We start from the raw sequence: 22307 nt of genomic DNA, 5'->3' as shown, positions 1-22307 counted from the left end.
GTAGCTCTGTTGAATATTTCCAATATATACACTGAAGGCCTGCGACTTGATCCTATAGATCTATCATATTACCAGGGGCATGATGATACCAACGGTCAACTGGCGCAATATAGCGGAATCAAAATAGGCCAAGATGCAATTGTTCGTATGCATTATTTTAATCTTTGAAATTACTGTTGGCCGATATGCTTGCAAATGCATATATTTTAAGTCGTATAAAACTATACTTTTTACATTTTACATCTCGCCTGTTTTGACTTACATCACTCGACCTTACAATAAATACATTTATTGCTGTGCCTTGTGCGTACACATAGGGTGGCCAGTCCATATGATTCTCACTTCAATATGCACTCGTAAGTCGAAATAATTACGTCCTTCAGATATTTAGGGATAAACTGTAGAGCATCAGTGAACGAACTCAGGTTAAATAGAAACATATTAAGTTCTAAAGTGCTTGAGAGTACATACGGCAGCGTCTTCATCATCCAACATTGACCAGCAGAAACGCAACACAGACCCATAGTACTTAATTATAGTAAGGGGGCGGAAATATTATTTGGTTCTTTGGCAGGTACACCCGCATGTGCGCACACAAGGCACAACTCCAATACCATCTAACCTCACTTTCATATTTTCCCTTCATTTGTTGCTCACCCTAGCGTTATAATGCTGATTAAAAATACAGGCATACTTTGACTTAAAAGATCATAAACGTTCTAGTAAAATGTAATCTTAGCAGTTTAAAGAAGTGATAATTAAATTACATTGTGGTTTTTCGAAACTTGAACTTAGATTTTCAGTTTGATTTGCAGGTGCTGAGGCGTGGCAGGCTGGAGCTATTGCTCCTGTTCTAATTCTTATAGATATACTTTCGAGGTCGCTACTATAACAATGATTCTTTGTGCAACTATGCAAAAATTTAAGAATTATTTTCTAGTTCATTCACCATTTTTTAGTTAGCTCTGCCATGTTCCTGGATATGAAAACGGAATATATGTTATTTACCCCCATGGTATTCGGCAACATGGTCCGCGCCAATTCTCCCTACCCCCTCACATTCGAACACTACCTCATAGTAATCACAACATCGTCATCCGTGCGTAGTTCAACAGCCTTCCTACAATCACAAAAATGGCAAACGACTTAACTCCTTAGTTAGCCTTAGCATAAGGCTTAGGTGGGTATCACAAGCTACGAGAAACAAGGGCACATGGGCCACTATAGCGGCACCCGAATGGAAGACTCGTTGCTGGCTCGCCTTCTTACAAGATGGCACTGGAACATGTCGCCTGTAAGTGTATAAGTGCTGATTCAAGGTCGATAGCCACGTTTTGTGTGTGTGTGTGTGTGTGTGTGTGTGTGTGTGTGTGTGTGTGTGTGTGTGTGTGTGTGTGTGTGTGTGTGTGTGTGTGTGTGTGTGTGTGTGTGTGTGTGTGTGTGTGTGTGTGTGTGTGTGTGTGTGTGTGTGTGTGTGTGTGTGTGTGTGTGTGTGTGTGTGTGTGTGTGTGTGTGTGTGTGTGTGTGTGTGTGTGTGCTTATTGAATCGATTAGTACAGATAATGTGGCTAAATGGGCTTTGTATGTGTGACTATAAACACCACAAGAAGTACGATATGTGTGTGCAGAAGCTATCTGATATGTTTTCGATATGCAGATCACGTGACCAGAGTGGCGTTCAACCCTTTTAGCGCAACTTTGAAAGAAGACGAGCTCTCTTTATGTTCTCTATAAACTAGAAAAGACAACAAGTGAACAACACGACTAACTTCATGTAAGAACAAAGAAAAAATAGTCATTACAATAAGAACAACATACACACATATACAGTACATCCATGATGACAAAACAACCAAACAGGATTATTTTGCATTTTTTTCATAATGTGGCTATAATAAACGAAACATGACTACATCGGCTACTGACATTTACCGATGTGTGCACTTTTTTCGAGAAATCCTCAAAATAACTTTAACACACTAAAATCGAATATCAAATCTTAATATAAATACATGTATAACCATATTGCTGTGGTGGCGAATTATGCTTCTGTATTGCTAAACGAAAACATGTATATATTGCTCGAATATGAAATATAACCGTTAAGTTATAAATTATTTTGTTTACTCAGATCCCCCACCCCCATTACACACAGAAATTTGAATAAGGCCATTAGCTATTTTCGTCTGCTTTCCTATGTTATGTGTGTTGATAAAACTAGTGTATTAATTTCTTCCGCGGGAAAGGAATCGAACAAGGTTCTAGATATCAGCTTGCAACATTTTTATTCTGAGTATTTATTTAATTTTCCTTTGAATGAGTCATGGAACCAAAATTATTGAAACTCAAAATACTATTAAAAAATAATTATTCTGGGTAATTTAGGATTAACTAGGCGAATTATGCTGAAGTGATTTTAGACGAATGAAAGTCACGGTCAGAGTTCAAATCCAGACCAGGATCTGGTTTCATAATACTAAACTTCACAACAATTAATTTTTGGTGAGAATAACTGAAATGCAGAGTTGGAAAATGTGTGTGTGTGTGTGTGTGTGTGTGTGTGTGTGTGTGTGTGTGTGTGTGTGTGTGTGTGTGTGTGTGTTTTCAAGGAACACCTCATTCCAAATAAGGAAAAATATAATGTATAAAATTACTCTGACCACAGACTTCTAATTTTGTTGCATTTCCTTGATATTGATCATTTCAACATGCAGACCTGCTCAGTTTTGGATATCAAATTGCCTTGAAAATACTCATAATTCTAATAGAATCTACATAACAAGTCTGTATATAACACGAAACACTGCACCTCATACCGTTTGAATTCTATTCTACGAAAGTGTACTTTAGAAATGAATTATCCCCTTAGCCAAAGTTTAAATGACAATAAGTCAATTTATTTGATAAGAAATATATATATATATATATAATATATATATATATATATATATATATATATATATATATATATATATATATATATACAGTATATTGGCGCAATGACGTCACGCGAAGGTTCGCAAGTTCCCAGATGCAAGGCTTCGAGTCAACTGCAAGTCTAGTCAGTTGACTGTTGTACCTCACGGAGGTCAGATGTTGTCAGTCTTCTTTCCGATGGAACCTGATTTACTATCAATTAGAACTTAGTTTTAGCCACATTACTCAATTTTTAAACGGAAAGAGGAGTGAACACCATAATTTTAAACCTTTTGGTTCAGTGCCTTGCATCAGATATATCTTGATTAGTTATGGTTTCAGTTTTTCGGTCTTTCTGTTCGTTGCACCAGTGATAAACTGATGATATGCACCTTTTTTGCAACAGTTATGATTGGATAGCAATTTCTAATAAAGTCTACAATTATAATCATGTTTTTATCGTACCATTTGGTATTTTATATTTCCGTCATGAGGAGCCGATATAAGTTTGAATTTTACAAATGTAATACTTCTCTTCATAAACAGAACAGAAGCACAATGTTGCTAGTTCGATTGTGAGATATTTTAAGTCTGAATTTTCTGTGTCATAATTTTGGCGTCCCACATTTGAAAGAAAACGCGAAATTAAGGAGATTTCGTGACAGTTGCACTCAATATGTCCATCCATTCTAGTTAGCAATTCATACGTTTGTCGTGTCCAATATTTGAAACCCTTGTTCGCCTTCACCAGTTCTGCAAGAGGGCGGTAGTGCAGTTTCGATATAGGAAGAAACGCAACGCAACTGTAGTGGTGTTTCAACAATTCTAAAACTGCAATACTGGTGGTGCTGTTTCAACAATTCTAAAACTGCAATACGTAATAATAGTGGTGCATGGGTTAACGCTCCTAAATGATTAATTCTTGGGTCTAGGAACAGGCTACTGCACACTGCTAACTTCCGTACCTCAGATACGTAAAACAGGTACTACTCATTGCTCTAAGCTCAATTCTTTATAAGTTCATGTTATGCATGAAAAAACAATGATAATGATATTTTGCATCTAACTTAACTCACTTTGTATACCTAATTTGTTAAATCTCTTCAGGCTACGATCATCCATTAATATGTAATCACTCACGTAACATATCTTCCTGATTTTTGATACATTGATATAGTTACTGTACATCCTTCTTATTTGAACATTATTTCCCAACATTCTACTGAATATCATTACTCACTTGTGCCGTAAAATATTTTCTTTAGACAATGTTTATCATCCTCTGTCAAATATTATATAGTTATTTCCAAATAGTTTGATTTTAAACCTACCTCTCACAAATGATCACTAATCTTAACCTGAAACTCGTTAATATAAATTGACAAAGATGATGACGCGCGGTCCCATCTTGATGACGTCATGTCGTTTGAGACGGCCGTTACTCCATGGTGTCGTACTGCACTTTCTTGATTTTGAAATACCTGAAGATGGCGTAACCAGTGATGGTGACCAGTGTGAGTGAAGCAAGGACGGCTCCCACTGTGATGGGCACCATTTCGTCCCGCTTGCTTCGGTGTGTACAGTATTTAGCTGAAAATAGAACAGGAATATTGTCCACTCGTTTGATATTACTATTCTAAGGAATTACACAATGATTAACCCATTCAACTCCGATGACAAGATGTCTTGTCATTTGGTCAAATAAAACAAAAAATCATAAAACACCAAAATGTTTGATCAAACACCAGAAAAATATGACGTCAGTCCTCGCTTCGCTGCGAGCGAAGCGAGGACTGACGTCATATCTTTCTGGTGTTTGATCAAACATTTTGGTGTTTTATGATTTTTTGTTTTATTTGACCAAATGACAAGACATCTTGTCATCGGAGTTGAATGGGTTAAAGGGGGTTTAGAACATGTTATAAAGTCCTTAACATCTGTAGCCGTGTCGTAGATCAAATCCCTTATCACTGACTCGCACACCCACGCCAATCCAGCACTAGGCTTCGTCCACGAGAGACAACACCTCGGTGGAGGCGAACACCGACTCAGCAGAGGTCAGACGTCGCACTTCGCTCAAGTTCTCTCAACAGCGCCCATCAATCTTCGCCGGCCGGTCGCGGCGGAGACTTTTCTCCTTTGCTGCTACCGGTCTGGCATAAGCCTGATCTCTTCGTTGACGTTGGCAAGCGGGTTTACACCTAAGACAAATTCACACGTTTCCCAAATCATGTAATTCTCTGCTTTCAGATTTGTGTGTATTTGTCAGAAGTGTAAACCCTTCGCCAGCGTCAGCGAAGAGGCCAGGCGTGTGCGGGACGGTCGACAGAAGAGGCCCGGCACATCCTCCCTCACGACCGGCCGGCGAAGAGTTATGGGCGCTGATTGAGATTTCGATTGAAGGGCGACGACCGACCTCTGCTAAACCAGCGAGAGTGTGTGTATATATATTTTCTTCCAAACACGTTTCCCGAGTCGCGAAATTCTCGCACTGCCATCGGATCCACTCTCTTGACTACGCTTCGGATATCGCCCATTGCCTCACCTGGAGTTAATTAGGAACGCTCAACCCTCACCTGGGGTTAATCACGAACGCGCTACCTAGCTTAGTGTTAACCACCAACGCCACACGCGGAAAGTGAACTCTACTCACTTCTCGTAAGATACATACACACACTTCTCACGAACATAACCACACCCCACGCACAAACATCTACACGTACTTTTTCTTTGACTAAAATTCGCTTCCTTTCTAACTTTTTCTTATACTACATCTTATCATTTCAGTTTACTTCCCACTACAGATTTTTCCGTTTTTCAATCTTTCTCTACTACTACGCCTCCTACCATTTTCTCAACTTTTGGTGATTTTAATCGAAGGCGTCGGCGCCGCCGTCCAAGTTCCCTCCCCATTTCTACCGAGCCACCACCATCAACCGCCCTTAGTTAATTGCCCACACAAAAAGCGCTCATTGGAAATAGCCCTCTTTTATACACTACTATTTTTTTTTTTTTTTTTTTCCTACAGACATTCTTCCCCTCCCACACAAACCGATCCCGCGTAAGCGGGTGGTCTGCCCTAGGCAGCCCATAGTCCATAGCTGACTGGGATGGGAAAGGCGGCTGCATGTGAGTTTGCTCGGAGAAACGGCGAGGATTCGTGTCTGTGTGTGAATGAAGCGACACATCCTACAGTGTATGCTCTCAATGACTGATGATGGTCGTGATGTTCTCATCATACATACTGTTCACTGCCTCAAAAAAAAAAAAAAAAAAAAAAAAAAAAAAAAAATCCAGCATTCCCCACCGTGCCCTTGCATACACTTTACATTCATGAACGCCATACAATGGTATTTCTTTCCTTTCCTGAAATTTGATTAATTTTCTTTAGGCTGAACATGTAAACCACACATCCTTATCCTTTCCTACAGTGTGTGCATGTCTGTACGTGTACGTATTCGGTTTGTGAAATCATTACTAAGCTATTGAACCAACAGGTAACAAAACCATTGGTCCGCGAATCACATGGTGGAGGAAGAAGTCTATTCGTCCTGGGAAAGACACACGACTTGCATCAAACCTGAATACTCACACATCTTGAAAGTCACCCCATCAGAGAAGGCCTGCACTCGCGCCTCGCCCATGTGGATACTGCCACTGTACTCGCCGTCCTCGTCGCTCAGCGAAACGTCGTGTAACAGAGAACAACGGAAGGATCGATCCAGCGACGTCTGCCAATATCTCTTTCCATCGGGACTCGTTATCGTCACCTTGTCATCTAACAAAGGAAAGACGAGGGGAAGACGTCAGCCTATTCCACTTATCCATTGTTATCTATTTCCTTACTAATCTCTGCCAACGATAACTCGCCAAAGACATTAATACACAGATATGGTGACGATGTATGATGTTCACCTATTTCCCTCTCCCTATCTCTAAAAATGCACCTGTCTTACTCCCTTCTTTTAGAGCTTTATTGTTATTACCCAAATTATCTTTAGGGTGAATACTTCTAAAATTTAAAACACAAAGAACAAAAAAAAAAAAAAAAAAAAAAATGAAACACTCATCGACTCCGATTCTCTGAAAAAAATCATCCTTTTTAGAAATAAAGAAAAGAAAAAATAATAGAAACAAAAAGGGAATAGATTAAGTTTACTCACCCGACTTCGCATCCTGGAAGAGGCTGTCACTTAGGTCAACAACAACCTTGAACTTGGAGACATACCACGAGTTCGTGGTGCCATCAACCTCGAAGGAGATTATAACCTCGAAGGCGTCCCACGAAACTACCACGTCCCCTGTTTGGGCGACTCGGTCGCAAGTCCCAGTGATCTTCACCGTGTCGTCATCAGGCAACGAAACTACTTTCTGGTATCAGAAAGGTTATTTGTGGAACAACAGATTACTTAGCACATTACACTTGGAACATACTGTACATGTAAAAAAATAATCTACCTAGAAAACCCATCTAGCCCCTTCGCTCCCGATGACGTGTTTCATGTGGCGATTGCATAAGAGAAAATGAAAAAAGAAGTGTCCCTCCCTCAGTATGGAAAGAATTAGTCGAGATAGATATAGCCCCATTGCTACTGAAGGGCCACTAGTCAGGCGAATAAAATCTCCCAGCTCTAGAATAAAAACAAGTGACACATGGAGTAAAAAAGAAATTTTGTCAAGTGTGCAAACGAAGAACCTATGAAAGAATAAAATTTTCTTTTCTCTTCACACTTATCTTGTACGGCTAGTCCTTTCTCGTGCCCGGGGTCCATGTACTGACTCCAGCTACCTCCCCTTCCTCCTACACACCTTATTTAGTCCTGATCGTTCTCATGTTTTTGTACACTTTGTTACGCAAAATTAACGAAACTACCAGACTGACCAAAATGAATCGTTATAATGTTCCTCGTGGTTCTTTCGTATCTTTTTATACCAGTGACGCAGTTACATGAGATCTACTCTGTCAGTTTCCTCAAGTCATTCTCGAGGAACCTTAGCCCTAGTGGCCACTGTGTCAGAAAGTGATCCACGGCTTGCATTTCGCCAGTCACTGTATGGGTCGTTTATATAATTCCATTCTATCACTGCAGCTTGAGTATATCCGACCTTGCATCGTGATCTATTAAGTGAGCACCAATGTTTTGTACTCACTGATGAATTAAAGAAAATTAATAAGCAAGTAAGTAAATTAATAAACAAATAAATAGATAAGTAAAAATAGAAAAAAACCAGCAATTCCCATTGTTTCCAAAGTGTAATAACTTCTTTTTGAAAACCTAAATCTAGACAAATGAGTCAGCAAGGGCCTGAGGAAACGTGATTGGAGGACATTCAAATAGTGCCAATTCTAAGTGGTGCTTCCCTGTCAATTGCAGGTTAGAGCTGAGTGTGTAAACAGTGTCTTATCTATTCTGTTGATAGATTTTGGCATTGTGTGTTCAAGATTTAAGCTGTTGCCCCATTCACCATCACAATACAGAGAAATTATGTAAATAGTCAAAATAATTTCTTCCGTATCTGTAGTGAACTGACATTCATATCGCAAAAAAAAAAAAAAAAAAAAATATATATATATATATATATATATATATATATATATATATATATATATATATATATTTTACGCCCTCATTATAATGCTATGAGGGTATTAGTTTGCTTGTAAAGTGGGTGACTAGGACTAAAGTCAGTCCCTTTCCCATATTTGTTGTGTCACATGTGTTAGGCTTTTCACAGTATGGGGGAAAGATTCACGCTTAGGATTTCTACATCTGTTTGACAGATGTAACTGGTATAACATCAACAACCAGGCATACTGTTAACTATCTGCTACGAGGTCAGTGCCTCGTAGTCAGAAAAGACCATGCCCGAGACTCCAGGAGACATGACGCTGAACAAAGATGAGCCTGGCAACAAGACAGTGGACCAAGTAAAAGACACACTGTTCTTCAAGTGAAATACATTTACTTGGTCAACATCTTAATGATCTCACCCTTGATTTGAACTTAGAGAAGAAGTAAACCGAGGCTTTGAGTTCTGCGTTAAAGGAGCTGGAACCCTTACAAGGAAATGAAGAAGAAATAAGAATATATATATATATATATATATATATATATATATATATATATATATATATATATATATATATATATATATATATATATATATATACACACACACACACATATATCGTGATCGTTATGTCACTTCAGGGGAACTGCTCTCCCTTCAAAATGTTCTGGCGTTTTGGAATGTATTTGTTCCTTTTTAACGGATGTAACACAAATGAGTGGTGTTTGTTTATCACTCATCAAAAGTAAGATTGAAAGACGCTCTGTTCCCCAACGGAATTAAGCTTCCCTTCGTTGCTCTGACTCAAACAGCTAACACGAAAGAACCCTATGTCGACAGGAAGCTTCTTAAAAAAAGGGGGCTTAGCATTTTTATTGGAATGAAACTTGGTTGCACAAATTTCTGACGTTTCCTCTGTGAGTGAAACAGACGAGGGAAGAATAATCGGCATATATAGAAAATGTGGCCCAAACTGACTCAAAGGGTATGTTATCATTCCTTGTCTTGTTGGTTCTCAGAAGATTTCTCATGAGGAACAGCCCTTTCAAGAATCACTGAATGTTTTTGTTTTTGTTATCACAGAACTAGGAACTGCTTCCAGGCGGGAAAAAGGAAAAACACATGACTGTGACTTAAGAGACTTCAAAGATTTTCTGAAAAAAAAACAATAATAATAACAATAACAATAAACTACTACATGATGATGTAGAAAATCCGTTTGTTTTTTTTCAAATTTGGATTTTCCCCGAAAAAATATTGGGGGAGTTAGTGATGAGTACAGCGAAAAAATTCATCAGGACATTTTGCCCTGGAAAAGCTGTACCAAGGAATATGGAGCCATTCTATGTTGAAGAATTAGTACCTTATGGTATTGAGACCCAATAAAGTCGAAATCATACATTTCTACATTTTAGTGCAATATAGGCTTTGTTTATGAAAAATTATTATTTATTTAATCTGTCACTTTAGACCATTTCTGATGCAAAAAGTCTGAAATAGACTTGAAATAAGCGTGAAGACTTAAGTATGGTCCTTCTATCCTAGTTCTTGGGACAAAATGTCCAAGATTTTGTTGACCAGTGTTTTATCAACTTCTAATACAGGTGTCCATTAGTAAGACATATCCTCCACTGTGACCATTAAATAGTCACTAACAAGACTTATATATTCACCTTGGGCGTATCCTGTTTGTCAGAGTAGTATAAGGTGACCTGTAGGTTGATGTACGCCAATATGCACGCATTGCCATTCTCATAGACTACGTAGGTTCCGTCGTTGAGGATGGTACGTTGATCTGGTGCATTAATTAAGCAAGACTTACAAAAATATATCTGCCAGAAGTATATATCAGATTTTTTTTAATAAAATAATTTGGACTTACCTGTGAGGTAAGCTGGTGTGGGGAGCTGGGCGCTCTCTTGAACATTCTCGTCATCATTGCCGCTCCTTTTTACATACTGGGTATCCACATTCTTTTCTTGGGATGCCAAACGCTCCCTATCTTGTCCCTCTGTGTCGTCACCGTCATCATCATCATCATCGTAATCGTCGTCACTATCACTTTCATCATCATCGTCGTCGTTATCGTCGTCTCCTTCAGAGATATTCTCTTTTTCTCCAAGTTTCTGTTCCCCCGTGCCGCCAGAACCGACTCCTGACTGACTGTCTTCCTCACGACTTTGCTTTGCCCCGACTGCCGCTTGCTCTTGCTCCTGTGCCGCGTCTGTAGTACGTAGCTGAGATATGGATATGCCTATTTCAGTATCTAGGTTGTCTTCTGTGGTTTTTGAGACACTTCCCTGGTCCTTAGGTGTTGGGGAACCCAATGCAGGTTCTAACACAACAGCAAAAACTAAAATAAAAAGAAATATGGTAACATTAATCTAGATCCCAGAAAAATAATAGGGATTTTTTTTTATCCATTCTGCAGCGTTTTCAAGACAAGTACAGTACCTACCAATACGTACGACGAAAATATAGCACGCATAAGCACAATCATCTTTCTTGAAATAGCTGTATTCACACCTAGATAAATCCTCACACACAAGTTCATATTGTAGATACAGTAATGCATACATTCACGCATACATTCATATTATAAATACATATATACATGTACATATATACATACATACGTACAAACATACACACATATATACATACATACATGCATACATGTTTACATACAGGCAAGCATACGTATATACATACATATATACATACGCACATGCATATGTGCATGCTTACATGCACACATAACAAAGTGCATAAAGTATGTATGTATACACACACACACACACACACACACACACACACACACACACACACACACACACACACACACACACACACAAACATATATATATATATATATATATATATATATATATATATATATATATATATATATACATACATATATTATCCACTTTGTAGGTGTGTATGAATTGAAAAACAGCTTACATAAAATGAGATACGAAGACGGGACACCACGAGCATAGCTCCCATTCCCGTAAAATACAGCTAGGTAAACACACACACACACACACACACACACACACTTTCAACGAACGGACGGCTTGAAGAACGTTCTGAAGAAAAGTGAAGATTGTGGATCCCAACGCAAAGAGAAGTGCCTTTTTGTATTTGCAGGGTGGGGGGAAATTGCTCGTGGGGTAGTGGGAAGGTGAGGAAAGAGGAGAGGGGGAGGGATTGCTGGGGAAATGGAAGGTAATGAGGAGGTGGAGGAAATGGCCCTGACGGGCCGCCGAAAGGTAGACAAACGACCCCAAGACGAGCTGGATGATGACATGTCTAATAGGAATGTGAAGATTAGAGGTATAGATAGGAGCAATATAGCAGAAAGTGATGAGAATATTTTCAAGGGATTTAAAGAGAGTGGGGGGGACACAACCCCCCCCCCCCCGACTGACAAGACTAGAAGAGAAGGTCGATAAGGTGATCGAGGACTTGGAGAGTAGGTTAGGTCATATGAACACCATTTTACAAAGGGTTGAAAGATTGGAAGAACTGGAAAAGGCGAATAAAAACTTAACTGATGAAATAGAAGACCTAAAAAGACAGTTAAGAGAGGTAAAGGTGGAGAATGAGGAATTGAAGAAGAATAGTAAAGAAAACAGAGAAACGATAGCTAAAGAAAGTAAAAATTGGAAGAAAACCCAAGAAGGAAATAAGGTTTCATTCACTGACATAGTCAAACAGCAATTGAAAGAACATACTGAAGACTCAGTTATTAAAGTGATGAGACAAAAGGAGAATATAGTAAGGGATTTAGCAGACAAGAAGAAATGTATAATTATATTAGGAATGGAAGAGAAACACAACACAGATAGAACCACAAGAATCAAAGAGGAAAATGAAAAAGTAAGCCAATTACTAGAATCAGTTCAGGAAGATGAACCAGGAATTATGAAACAAATCGAAGAGAAATTTAGACTCGGAAAGTATAGCACAGACAAGACCAGACCAATTAAGATTAAATTCAAGTCACAAACAACGGCAGAGAATATCTTATCCAAAACAGGGAAACTAGCAACAAGTGAACAATACAAAAAGATATGGATAAAAAGAGAAATGAATAAAGAGGAAAGAGAGGAAGAAAAGCAGAAAAGACTGGAAGCTAAGGCAAAAAACGAGAACAGAACGGAGTCAGAGAAAGAGAGATTCTATTGGAGAGTAGTGAACATGAAACTAAGGAAGTTCGACATACAAAAGAAAAACATGAGGGAAACAGAGAACACAATGGAAGTGGCAGAAAACTAAGAGTGTCTTACACAAATATAGATGGATTAATAACAGGATTGAATGAGCTGAATGATTATTTGAAAGAAAAAGAACCGGACATAATGGGAATTGTAGAAACAAAATTAAAAGGCCCACTACCACCCAACAGTGTAGGACATGATGCATACAATTATTGGATTAGAAACAGAGAGAAAAAGCAAGGGGGTGGAGTTATGTTCCTGACTAAGAAGGATATAAATGTGAAAGGTGTCATATATGGAAAGAATACAGTAGAGATGATTATGATAGAAGTGGAAGACAGAGATAAGAAGAGCAGAAAATTTGTGATCAATTATGTGCCTCCGAAAACAGCCTCATGGGAGGAGAGTGAATATAAAAGTATGTTAGAGGACACAAAGATAGCATTAACTAAAATAATGGAAGACGGAGGAAGAATAGTTATGATGGGCGACTTTAATTGCAAAGAAATCTGCTGGGAAGAAATGACAGTAAAGAGTGGTGATGACTCATGGGGAAATGCTCTACTTGAGATGATTACTGACCATACAATGACACAATGGATACAAGAGAACACTAGGTATAGAAATGAAGAAGAACCATCGAGGCTAGACTTAATAATTACATCTGAACCTAGAATAGTGGACAAGATTGAATATAAAACACCAATAGGTAAAAGTGACCACATATTGATTGAACTGGAACTTAATGAAGAAAAATATATGAAAAGAAATGAACAATATAGAAGAGGAAGAATGATGTATGAAAAAACAAACTTTGATAAAATAAGAGAATTCTTCCAACAAGAAAACTGGGAAGAAATATACAAAGAAGAAACATCAGTGGAAGAGAAATGGAATATTTTGACAAAAATTTACAAAAAAGGAGTGGAAAAGTATGTCCCAAGACAAAAACAAGAAAAAGAATATGTAAAATGCTGGTACAACAAAAGTTGTAGGGAGTTAAATGACAAAAGAGACAAAGCCTGGACCAGATGGAAAAAAGACAGAAGACCTGAAAAATGGAAAATATATACTGGTTATAGAAATGAATATGTACAAAAGTGCAGAGAGGAAAAAAGAAAATATGAAAAAGATGTTATAGAAAAGTGTAAAGATCAACCAAAACTATTCTACAGATTTGTAAACAATAAACTGAAAAACAAACAAGACTTGGAGAAATTAAGACAAGGAGGAGTTGAATACACTGAGGAAATGGAAATGGCAGAAATTATGAACAAACATTTTAAATCAGTGTTTACAAGGGAAAATATACAACCTGAAGAGATTGAGTGGAAAGAAAAAGTCCCCCCTATGGAAGAAATAGAAGTAACAAAGAATGAAATATTGACACACTTGGGTAATTTTGATGTCAGAAAATCGCATGGGCCAGATGAAATAGCAAACTGGATTCTGAAAGAATGCAGGAATGAACTGGCAGACAAAATACATAGCATAATAAGCAGTTCCTTAAAAGAAGGAAAAGTTCCAGAAGATTGGAAAAAAGCAAATATAGTACCTATATATAAAGGAGGAAATAAAGAAGAACCTACCAACTATAGACCAGTCTCTCTAACAAGTACAATAGCAAAAATTTGTGAAAGAATTATCAAAAGTAGATGGGTAAAATACTTGGAAAAAAACAACGTACTAAATCCAAGGCAATTTGGATTCAGACAAGGACGATCATGCGTCACCAATTTAATATGTTTCTATTCAAGGCTAATAGATATAATACAAGAAAGAGATGGATGGGCTGATTGTGCATTTCTAGACCTAAAAAAAGCTTTTGACAAAGTACCACATAAGAAGTTGCTTAAGAAATTAGAATATGAAGGAGGAATACAAGGTAAATTGCTAAATTGGATGGAAGACTTTTTGCAAGAAAGAAAAATGAGAGTAGTGATAAGAGATCAGCACTCAAAATGGAATGAAGTAATAAGCGGTGTCCCGCAGGGAACAGTTCTGGCCCCAATAATGTTTGCTATATATATTAATGATATGGATGAAGGAATTGAAAGCTATATGAGCTTCTTTGCAGATGATGCAAAACTACTGAAAAGAGTGAAAACTGAAGAAGATTGTGAATCACTACAGAGAGATCTAAATAAAGTACAAGAATGGAGTAGGAAGTGGGAGATGGAGTTCAATACAAAAAAGTGTAGTATAATGGAATTTGGAAAAAGCAAAAACAGAATAACAGGATCATATAATTTGGGAGAAGAAGGAATAAAAAAAGTAGAAAATGAGAAGGACCTGGGAGTCATTGTTATGAATAATATGTCACCTGAGAAACATATAAATAAGATTTTTGGAGAAACTTATAATTTAATAAGAACAATCAAAGTGGCATTTACATACCTGGATGAAGAAATGGTGAGGAAAATCCTAATCACCCTGATAAGACCAAGATTGGAATATGCAGCAACGATATGGTCACCAAGTACAAAAAAAAATGTATAAAAAAACTTGAAAGAATACAAAGAGCAATCACAAAACTGGCACCAACACTCTCAAAACTATCATATGAAGAGAGACTACAAAAACTTAAACTACAGACACTAGAGCAAAGAAGAGAGAGAGGAGATTTGATAGCTATTTACAGAATCATGAAAGGCATAGAAATTACTGATAGAGAGAATCTGATAAAATGGGATGACAGAAATACAAGAGGACACGGAAAGAAAATAAAAAAAGACAGCTATAGAAGAGATTTGAAAAAGAACAGCTTTCCTCACAGAGTAATAGACAGTTGGAACAAGTTAGATGAGAAAGTGGTGTGTGCAAAAACAATACATGAATTTAAAAATAGTTTAGATAAAATGATATATGAAGACGGGACCCCACGAGCATAGCTCCCCTTCCCGTAAAATACAACTAGGTAAATACAACTAGGTAAATACACACACACACACACACACACACATATATATATATATATATATATATATATATATATGTGTGTGTGTGTGTGTGTGTGTGTGTGTGTGTGTGTGTGTGTGTGTGTGTGTGTGTGCGTTTGTGTGTGTTTGTGTGCGTGTGTGTGTAAATACACACACATACACACACACACACACACACACACACACACACACACACACACACACACACCCCTCTACATATATATATACAGATATATATAATCCTAGACAGACATATATATATATATATATATATATATATATATATGATTATATATGTATATATATAAATATGTATATATATGTATATATATATATATACATATATATGTATATATATTATATATGTGTATATATATATATATATATATTATATATATATATATATGTAGATATATGCACATACGGGTGAGCTGAGTTCGAGTCCTCGGCTCGACCACGTTTCAAATTCCAACGTATGCCTCCTTCGAGCGACTCTCAGTCTCGACTGGGTTGGTATGGAATTAAAAGTGATTTGTGGTTGAAAAAATATATATATATATGTATATATATATATATATATACATATATATATGTATGTATATATATACACTATATATGTATATATATATATATATATATATATATATATGTATATATACACTATATATATATATTTATACATACATATTTATGTATATATATATATATACACATTTATATATATGTATATATATACAGTATATACATACGAATATACATGCATAAGTTTTTTGAAGAAAGTATACGCTGGACTCGTCGTTTGCTAATCTATTCCGACATTTCGAACCCTGTTCGGGGTCGTCCTCAGGTGATACAGTGCCAGCAATAGGAAATCTATATAAAGGGGGTCTCCCTCGTACACTGGGACAGGTAACCCCGGTAACCGTTACCTTTCAGACACAAACAAATGTACATACATACATACATATACCAAGGCTTTTTCCCCCTTACAAGGGGGGGTAGCCAAAAAGAAAAAGGCACAAAATCAATCCCACCCATTCCACCCCTGAATACACTCCACACCCCTCCACCCTCCCTCTTATCTTAGCACCTCCTGAATGACGGGTCATCCCTACACCTTGTCCACTGTCCTGGGTCAGAAGCAGTGTCGCAAGACACAACACATCCACAGCAAGGCCGCTTCATTAAATCGGCGACCCCCCCCCCTCTCCGTCTTCCCATTGCATAAAATGAGAGGACGGGGAGAAATCCCTTCGGGCTGCGTCAAATTTTGCTCACACATACTACCTCAACCCCCATCCACCCGCCCATTCCACCTCATGCTATCACAACATCATCCATATACAACCATTCTCCATTCACCCCTGTCTTCTGTCCTCTCCCGTCCTTCCTCAACAGACATTCCCTTCTTCCCCAAAGCCCCCTTCACCCCATCCATCCACCTCATCCTAGGACGTCCTCTCATGTTCACTCCTTCCACATCTGCCTTCCACACCTCTTTTACTAGTCTTTCTTCACTCATTCTTTCCATGTGTCCAAACCATCCTAATATTCTTTCATCAACCCTATCTCCCAGCTCCTTTTCCACCCCTGTTCTCCTCCTCACCTCCTCATTTCTCAATCTATCTAGCCTAGTAACTCCCATCATACTTCTCAGACACCTAATCTCAAACACATTCAAACTCCTTCTCTCTTCTTTTCTTATGTTCCATGTTTCTGCCCCATACAGTGCTGTTGGCATAATCACTCCTTCATACAGTCTCCTCTTAGCATCCATTCCCAAATGTCTATTCCTCATTACACTCTTTAATCCACCAAGGCATTTACTCGCTTCTCTCAATCTACATTCCACCTCCACTTTCACTCCACCTTTCCCTACCACATTTGCACCCAAGTATCTAAAGCTATCCACTTCCTCCAGTTGCTCTCCCTTAATGCTCACGTCCAGTCTACTGCCACTTTCACCCCTTGTACATCTCATCACCTTACTTTTACCCACATTTATCTTTAGCTTTCCTCTATCACATACTCTCCCAAACTTTGCCACCAACTTCCTCAATCCCTCCTCCGATCCTGCCACAAGCGCAGTGTCGTCCGCAAACAACAGCTGGCTCACCTCCCACTTTTCTCCATTTTCTTTAACCATCTCCAATCCCTTGCCCACCACCCTTGCATTTACCTCTCGCACCACCCCATCCATGTATAAGTTGAACAGCCAGGGTGACATAACGTATCCTTGATGAAGTCCCACCTTTACCTCGAACCACTCACTCTCTCCATTTCCAATCCTGACACAAGCTCTACTATTCTCATAAAAACTCTTGACAGCTCCTAGAAGCTTTCCTCCTATCCCATATATCTGCATAACCTCCCACAGTGCCTTTCTGTCTACCCTATCATAAGCCTTTTCCAGATCCATAAAAGCCCAAAAAACATCCTTCCCCTTTCCTATAGCTTTCTCACATATCTGTCTTACCACAAAGATCTGATCTACACAACCTCTACCCGTCCTAAATCCACACTGCTCCTCACCAATTACTCCCTCTGTTCCTCTCCTAATCCTCTCAATTAAGATCCTCCCATACGCCTTCCCAACTACACTCAACAAGCTAATCCCTCTGAAACTACTACATTCACACTTGTCCCCTTTTCCCTTGTAAAGAGTAACTATACAGGCACTCCTACAAACAAATGTAGAACACCCAAACGCCGACTGTACATATCACAAAGATTAGACATGGAACAACCTGAAAAAATTCCAAATGGAACTCCATAACATAGAATTCACATATCATTAGTGTCAAAACTAGGAAATGCAAAAGAGCCCACAAGATATGGAAACTTACTCGATCTATTGATCACTAGCCGCGAAAGCATGGTAACTGATGTAGAAGTCGGTGAATCTGTTGCAAATAGCGATCACAACTTAGTTAGATTCAAACTCCTAAACAATTTTAGAATAGATACTTGTGTTTCTAAAATACCCGATTTCAGTAAAGCTCAGTTCATAGGACTACGTCAGGAGCTTCAGCTTACAGATTGGGAGGCAAAATTAAACGAAAGACCTGTAGATCAGATGTGGGAAATATTTCAAAATACGCTCACTAAGATGATTCAAACTTACATTCCTTTTAAGGACAGACGTCCCCCAAATCAGGCTCGCCCAAAGTGGCTTGACAAAGAAACTGAAAAAAGTATTGCTAAAAAGAGACAGGCTTATAAGAAATATAAGTGCTCGGGTGCAACTAATGACTATGAAAGTTATGTATCAATACAGAGAGATTTAAAAAAGACAATAAGAAAAAGAAAACGACAATACGAAATGAACATCGCTGATAGATCCAAAGAGAATCCCAAAGAATTCTATAGTTATATTAGAGATAAAAATGTTGTTAGGAATCACATTGGTTCACTATTATCTGCTGACGGTCAACTTGAATATTCAAATGAAGGAATGTGTAATATCTTAAACAATTATTTTAGCTCGGTATTCGTAAACGAAACACCTCAAAGTGAATTCCAAACTGAAACCTGTGAAAAGTCTAGGGTAAACTTACTCACTACGGTAAATATAACAAAAGAAAAAATTAAAAGGTGTATAGATAAACTCGAAGTTAATAAAACACCAGGGCCCGACGGTTGGCATCCAAGAATATTAAAGGAAATGAAAAACGAGATTGTTGTTCCATTAGAAATTATTTCAAGAAATCCATCATATCCGGAGATGTCCCAAGAGAATGGAAGCTAGCTAACGTTACTCCCATATTCAAAAAAGGTGACAAAAAGAAACCAAATAACTATAGGTCTATAAGCTTGACTTCAATCGTAGGAAAAATAATGGAAACTATCATCAGAGATGATATCGAACATCATTTAGAAAGTAACCGTTTGATAAATGTTAGCCAGCATGGTTTCAGACGGAAACGTTCTTGCGTGACTAACTTACTCGAATTCTACAACACAGTTATCTCGAATTATGACAAAAGAAACAATATAGATTTAATATATCTAGACTTTGCAAAAGCTATTGATACCGTCCCACACGAAAGACTACTTACTAAATTAGCTTTACACGGAACAAGTGGTAGCCTATTAGGTTGGACTAGTAATTGGTTGAATGGTCGAAAACAGAGAGTTGTTTTAAATGGAAAAACTTCTAGATGGAAAAATGTTACAAGTGGAGTTCCTCAGGGTTCCGTTCTTGGACCACTTCTATTCATAGTATATATAAATTATATAGACCATGGACTAAAATCTACTGTTTCCAAATTTGCTGATGATACAAAACTGTGCGGAGTGGCAAATGATCACTCAAACCAATTAGGTATTCAAGAAGATTTAGATAAATTACAGCAATGGTCTGAAAAGTGGCTAATGAAATTTAACACAAGTAAATGCAAGGTAATGTACATAGGTAAAAATAACAGCAAGTACGGTTACAAGTTATTTGGAAATTCGTTAACAAAAGTGGATAGTGAAAAAGATCTCGGCGTAATTATCAGTAACGACCTCAAATCATCCAAGCAGTGTATTTCAGCCTCTGAGAAAGCAAATAAGATTCTAGGACTCATTGCGCGATCTTTTGATTTCAAAAGTCCATCACTCATTAACAAGCTATATAAATCGTTAGTTCGTCCACATTTGGAATATGCTGTTTCCGTATGGTCACCGAATCTCATTAAAGACATTGACAGATTGGAAAAAGTACAACGGCGAGCCACAAAACTGATTCCAAATATCAAAAATAAATCATACAAAAATCGACTAAAACATATGAATCTGTTTTCCCTAAAAAAGCGTAGACTCAGAGGTGACTTGATACAGGTGTTTAAGATTTTAAGGGGAATTGACAACATCAAAAGTGACAAAATTTTCACATTGAATGAGAATCAGACAAGAAACAATGGTCTCAAACTGTCCGGAAATAGATTCAATTTGGAACTAGGTAGAAACAACTTTGCCAACTGTGTAGTTAATGAATGGAATAAACTTCCTGCACGCACAGGTAGTGCAATGTAGTTCAGTTCGAAGCTTTAAGAATCATTTAGATAAACACCTAAACAAGATGCTGTAATGGTTATGATTTATTTTTATATTATTTGTTTTTGTTTTGTTATCATTTGTCTGTCTGATTTTCATTTATTATTAGTTATATGTCAATTTATTATTATTTACTATTTACCTGTTTGTTTATTATTTAACTATACCTATGCATTTATTTATGTATTTTATTTGTTATTTACATTATTATAGTTTTTATTTATTATTTCATTATTATTATTTTTTCGCATCCGACCCAGATATGGACCAAAAGGTCTCCTGTCGGCATGCTCCGCCTTTGTAATCTTTGTAATCCTTTGTAATATGTGAACCTGCCTCACAATAATACGAAAACCAGCACAACTTGGCTACTCATCGCCTGTAATGCGGGAGATTGAAAATAAATATAAAATAAAAACTATAATACAGAATGTATAATACATCAATAAAACAAACACGCAGAGAGTTTATAATGAATATAAGGAAGATTGTTCATTTTGTCTATGATAAAGGAAATCTCTATTCATAGAGAAACGATTATACTTTATTATACTGTAACTGTCCCTCAGTTATGCTGTCCCACCACTCTTAATACTGTCCTGTACCACGTCTCTGAACATTCATTTTCATTTTATTCCAAACTCGGTTGTGAGGGGGAAGAATACTTCCATTGAGTGTTTCCACATGAGTCGTAAAAGGAGACAAAAAAAACGGGACGGGGATAGGACTAGATATCCTTCTCTCTGTACCCCCATAGGGGACATTAAAAAAAAAAAAAAAAAAAAAAAAAAAAAATATATATATATATATATATATATATATATATATATATAACCCTAATGTGCGTGGATGTGGTACAGATGGGAGTAAAAGGGAAGATATAGGCAGTATGTCTTTGATAAGATGGATGTGTTGGCACTGACTGAAACTAAGTTGAATGGGAGGGGCGAGTTTGAGTTCGGGAGTGTAGTTGGGAGGGTGTCAGGAGTGAAGGGAGGACGAGGGAGAGAAGGGGATGGCTATACTAGTAAGTGAAGAAATAGGTAAACGTATGGTGGAGTGGAGGGGGGTTTCTTCAAGATTAATATGGATGAAGACGAAACTGAGAAGGGAGATGTGGGTTTTGTAAGTGCACATGGGCCTGGTAGTGAGAACAGTATGGAGGAAAGGGAGGCTTTTTGAATATATTTTAATGAGTGCATAGAGGCTTTCCAGAGAAATGTCAAAGAAGTGGTATTGAGAGATCTTAATGCTAAGGGAGGAAATGAACCAATAGACGGAAAAAATCGTAGTGGAGAGTTGATGGTAGAGATGTGTCTAGAGAGTTGATGATAATAAATACAGTGTTCAGGAAGAAAGTCAAGCATAAGTACACATGGGAGAGGGTGATGGATGGAAGGGTGGTAGATAGGGCTTTAATGGACTATGTAGTGGTACCCAGAAGAAAAGTAGGAAGAGTTGTGGGTATATATTTTCTAAGGGGAGAGAGTGGGGGAATATCAGATCATTATTTGGTGGAACGTAAGTTAAGAGTGGAGGTTAGATGGAGAAGAGGAAAAGGACAGAAGGTAGGAAGGTGCTTAAAGTAAACTGATTAAATGAGAAAGAAAAGGAG

At 37.6% G+C, this 22307-nt stretch overlaps 1 protein-coding gene across 1 annotated transcript in view; it reads right to left on the bottom strand.

Moving 5' to 3' along the window:
- LOC143032330 (uncharacterized) overlaps positions 1-22307 on the bottom strand; it is a 57390-nt gene that overhangs the window by 3668 nt on the left and 31415 nt on the right. Inside the window, exons 2-6 of the mRNA XM_076196883.1 lie at positions 10370-10840; positions 10161-10282; positions 7080-7287; positions 6509-6694; positions 4398-4506 (exon numbers count right to left, since the gene is read on the bottom strand). Of these exons, the coding sequence (XP_076052998.1) occupies positions 4398-4506; positions 6509-6694; positions 7080-7287; positions 10161-10282; positions 10370-10840 (1096 nt within the window). The remainder of the gene's footprint in view (positions 1-4397; positions 4507-6508; positions 6695-7079; positions 7288-10160; positions 10283-10369; positions 10841-22307) is intronic.

The sequence above is a fragment of the Oratosquilla oratoria genome, chromosome 13 (genome assembly GCF_046742065.1).
Source record: "Oratosquilla oratoria isolate Oo_2021 chromosome 13, ASM4674206v1, whole genome shotgun sequence".
Lineage (NCBI taxonomy): Eukaryota > Metazoa > Arthropoda > Malacostraca > Stomatopoda > Squillidae > Oratosquilla > Oratosquilla oratoria.
Note: the sequence above shows the minus strand (reverse complement) of the source record. Positions and strands in the feature narration are given on the sequence as shown.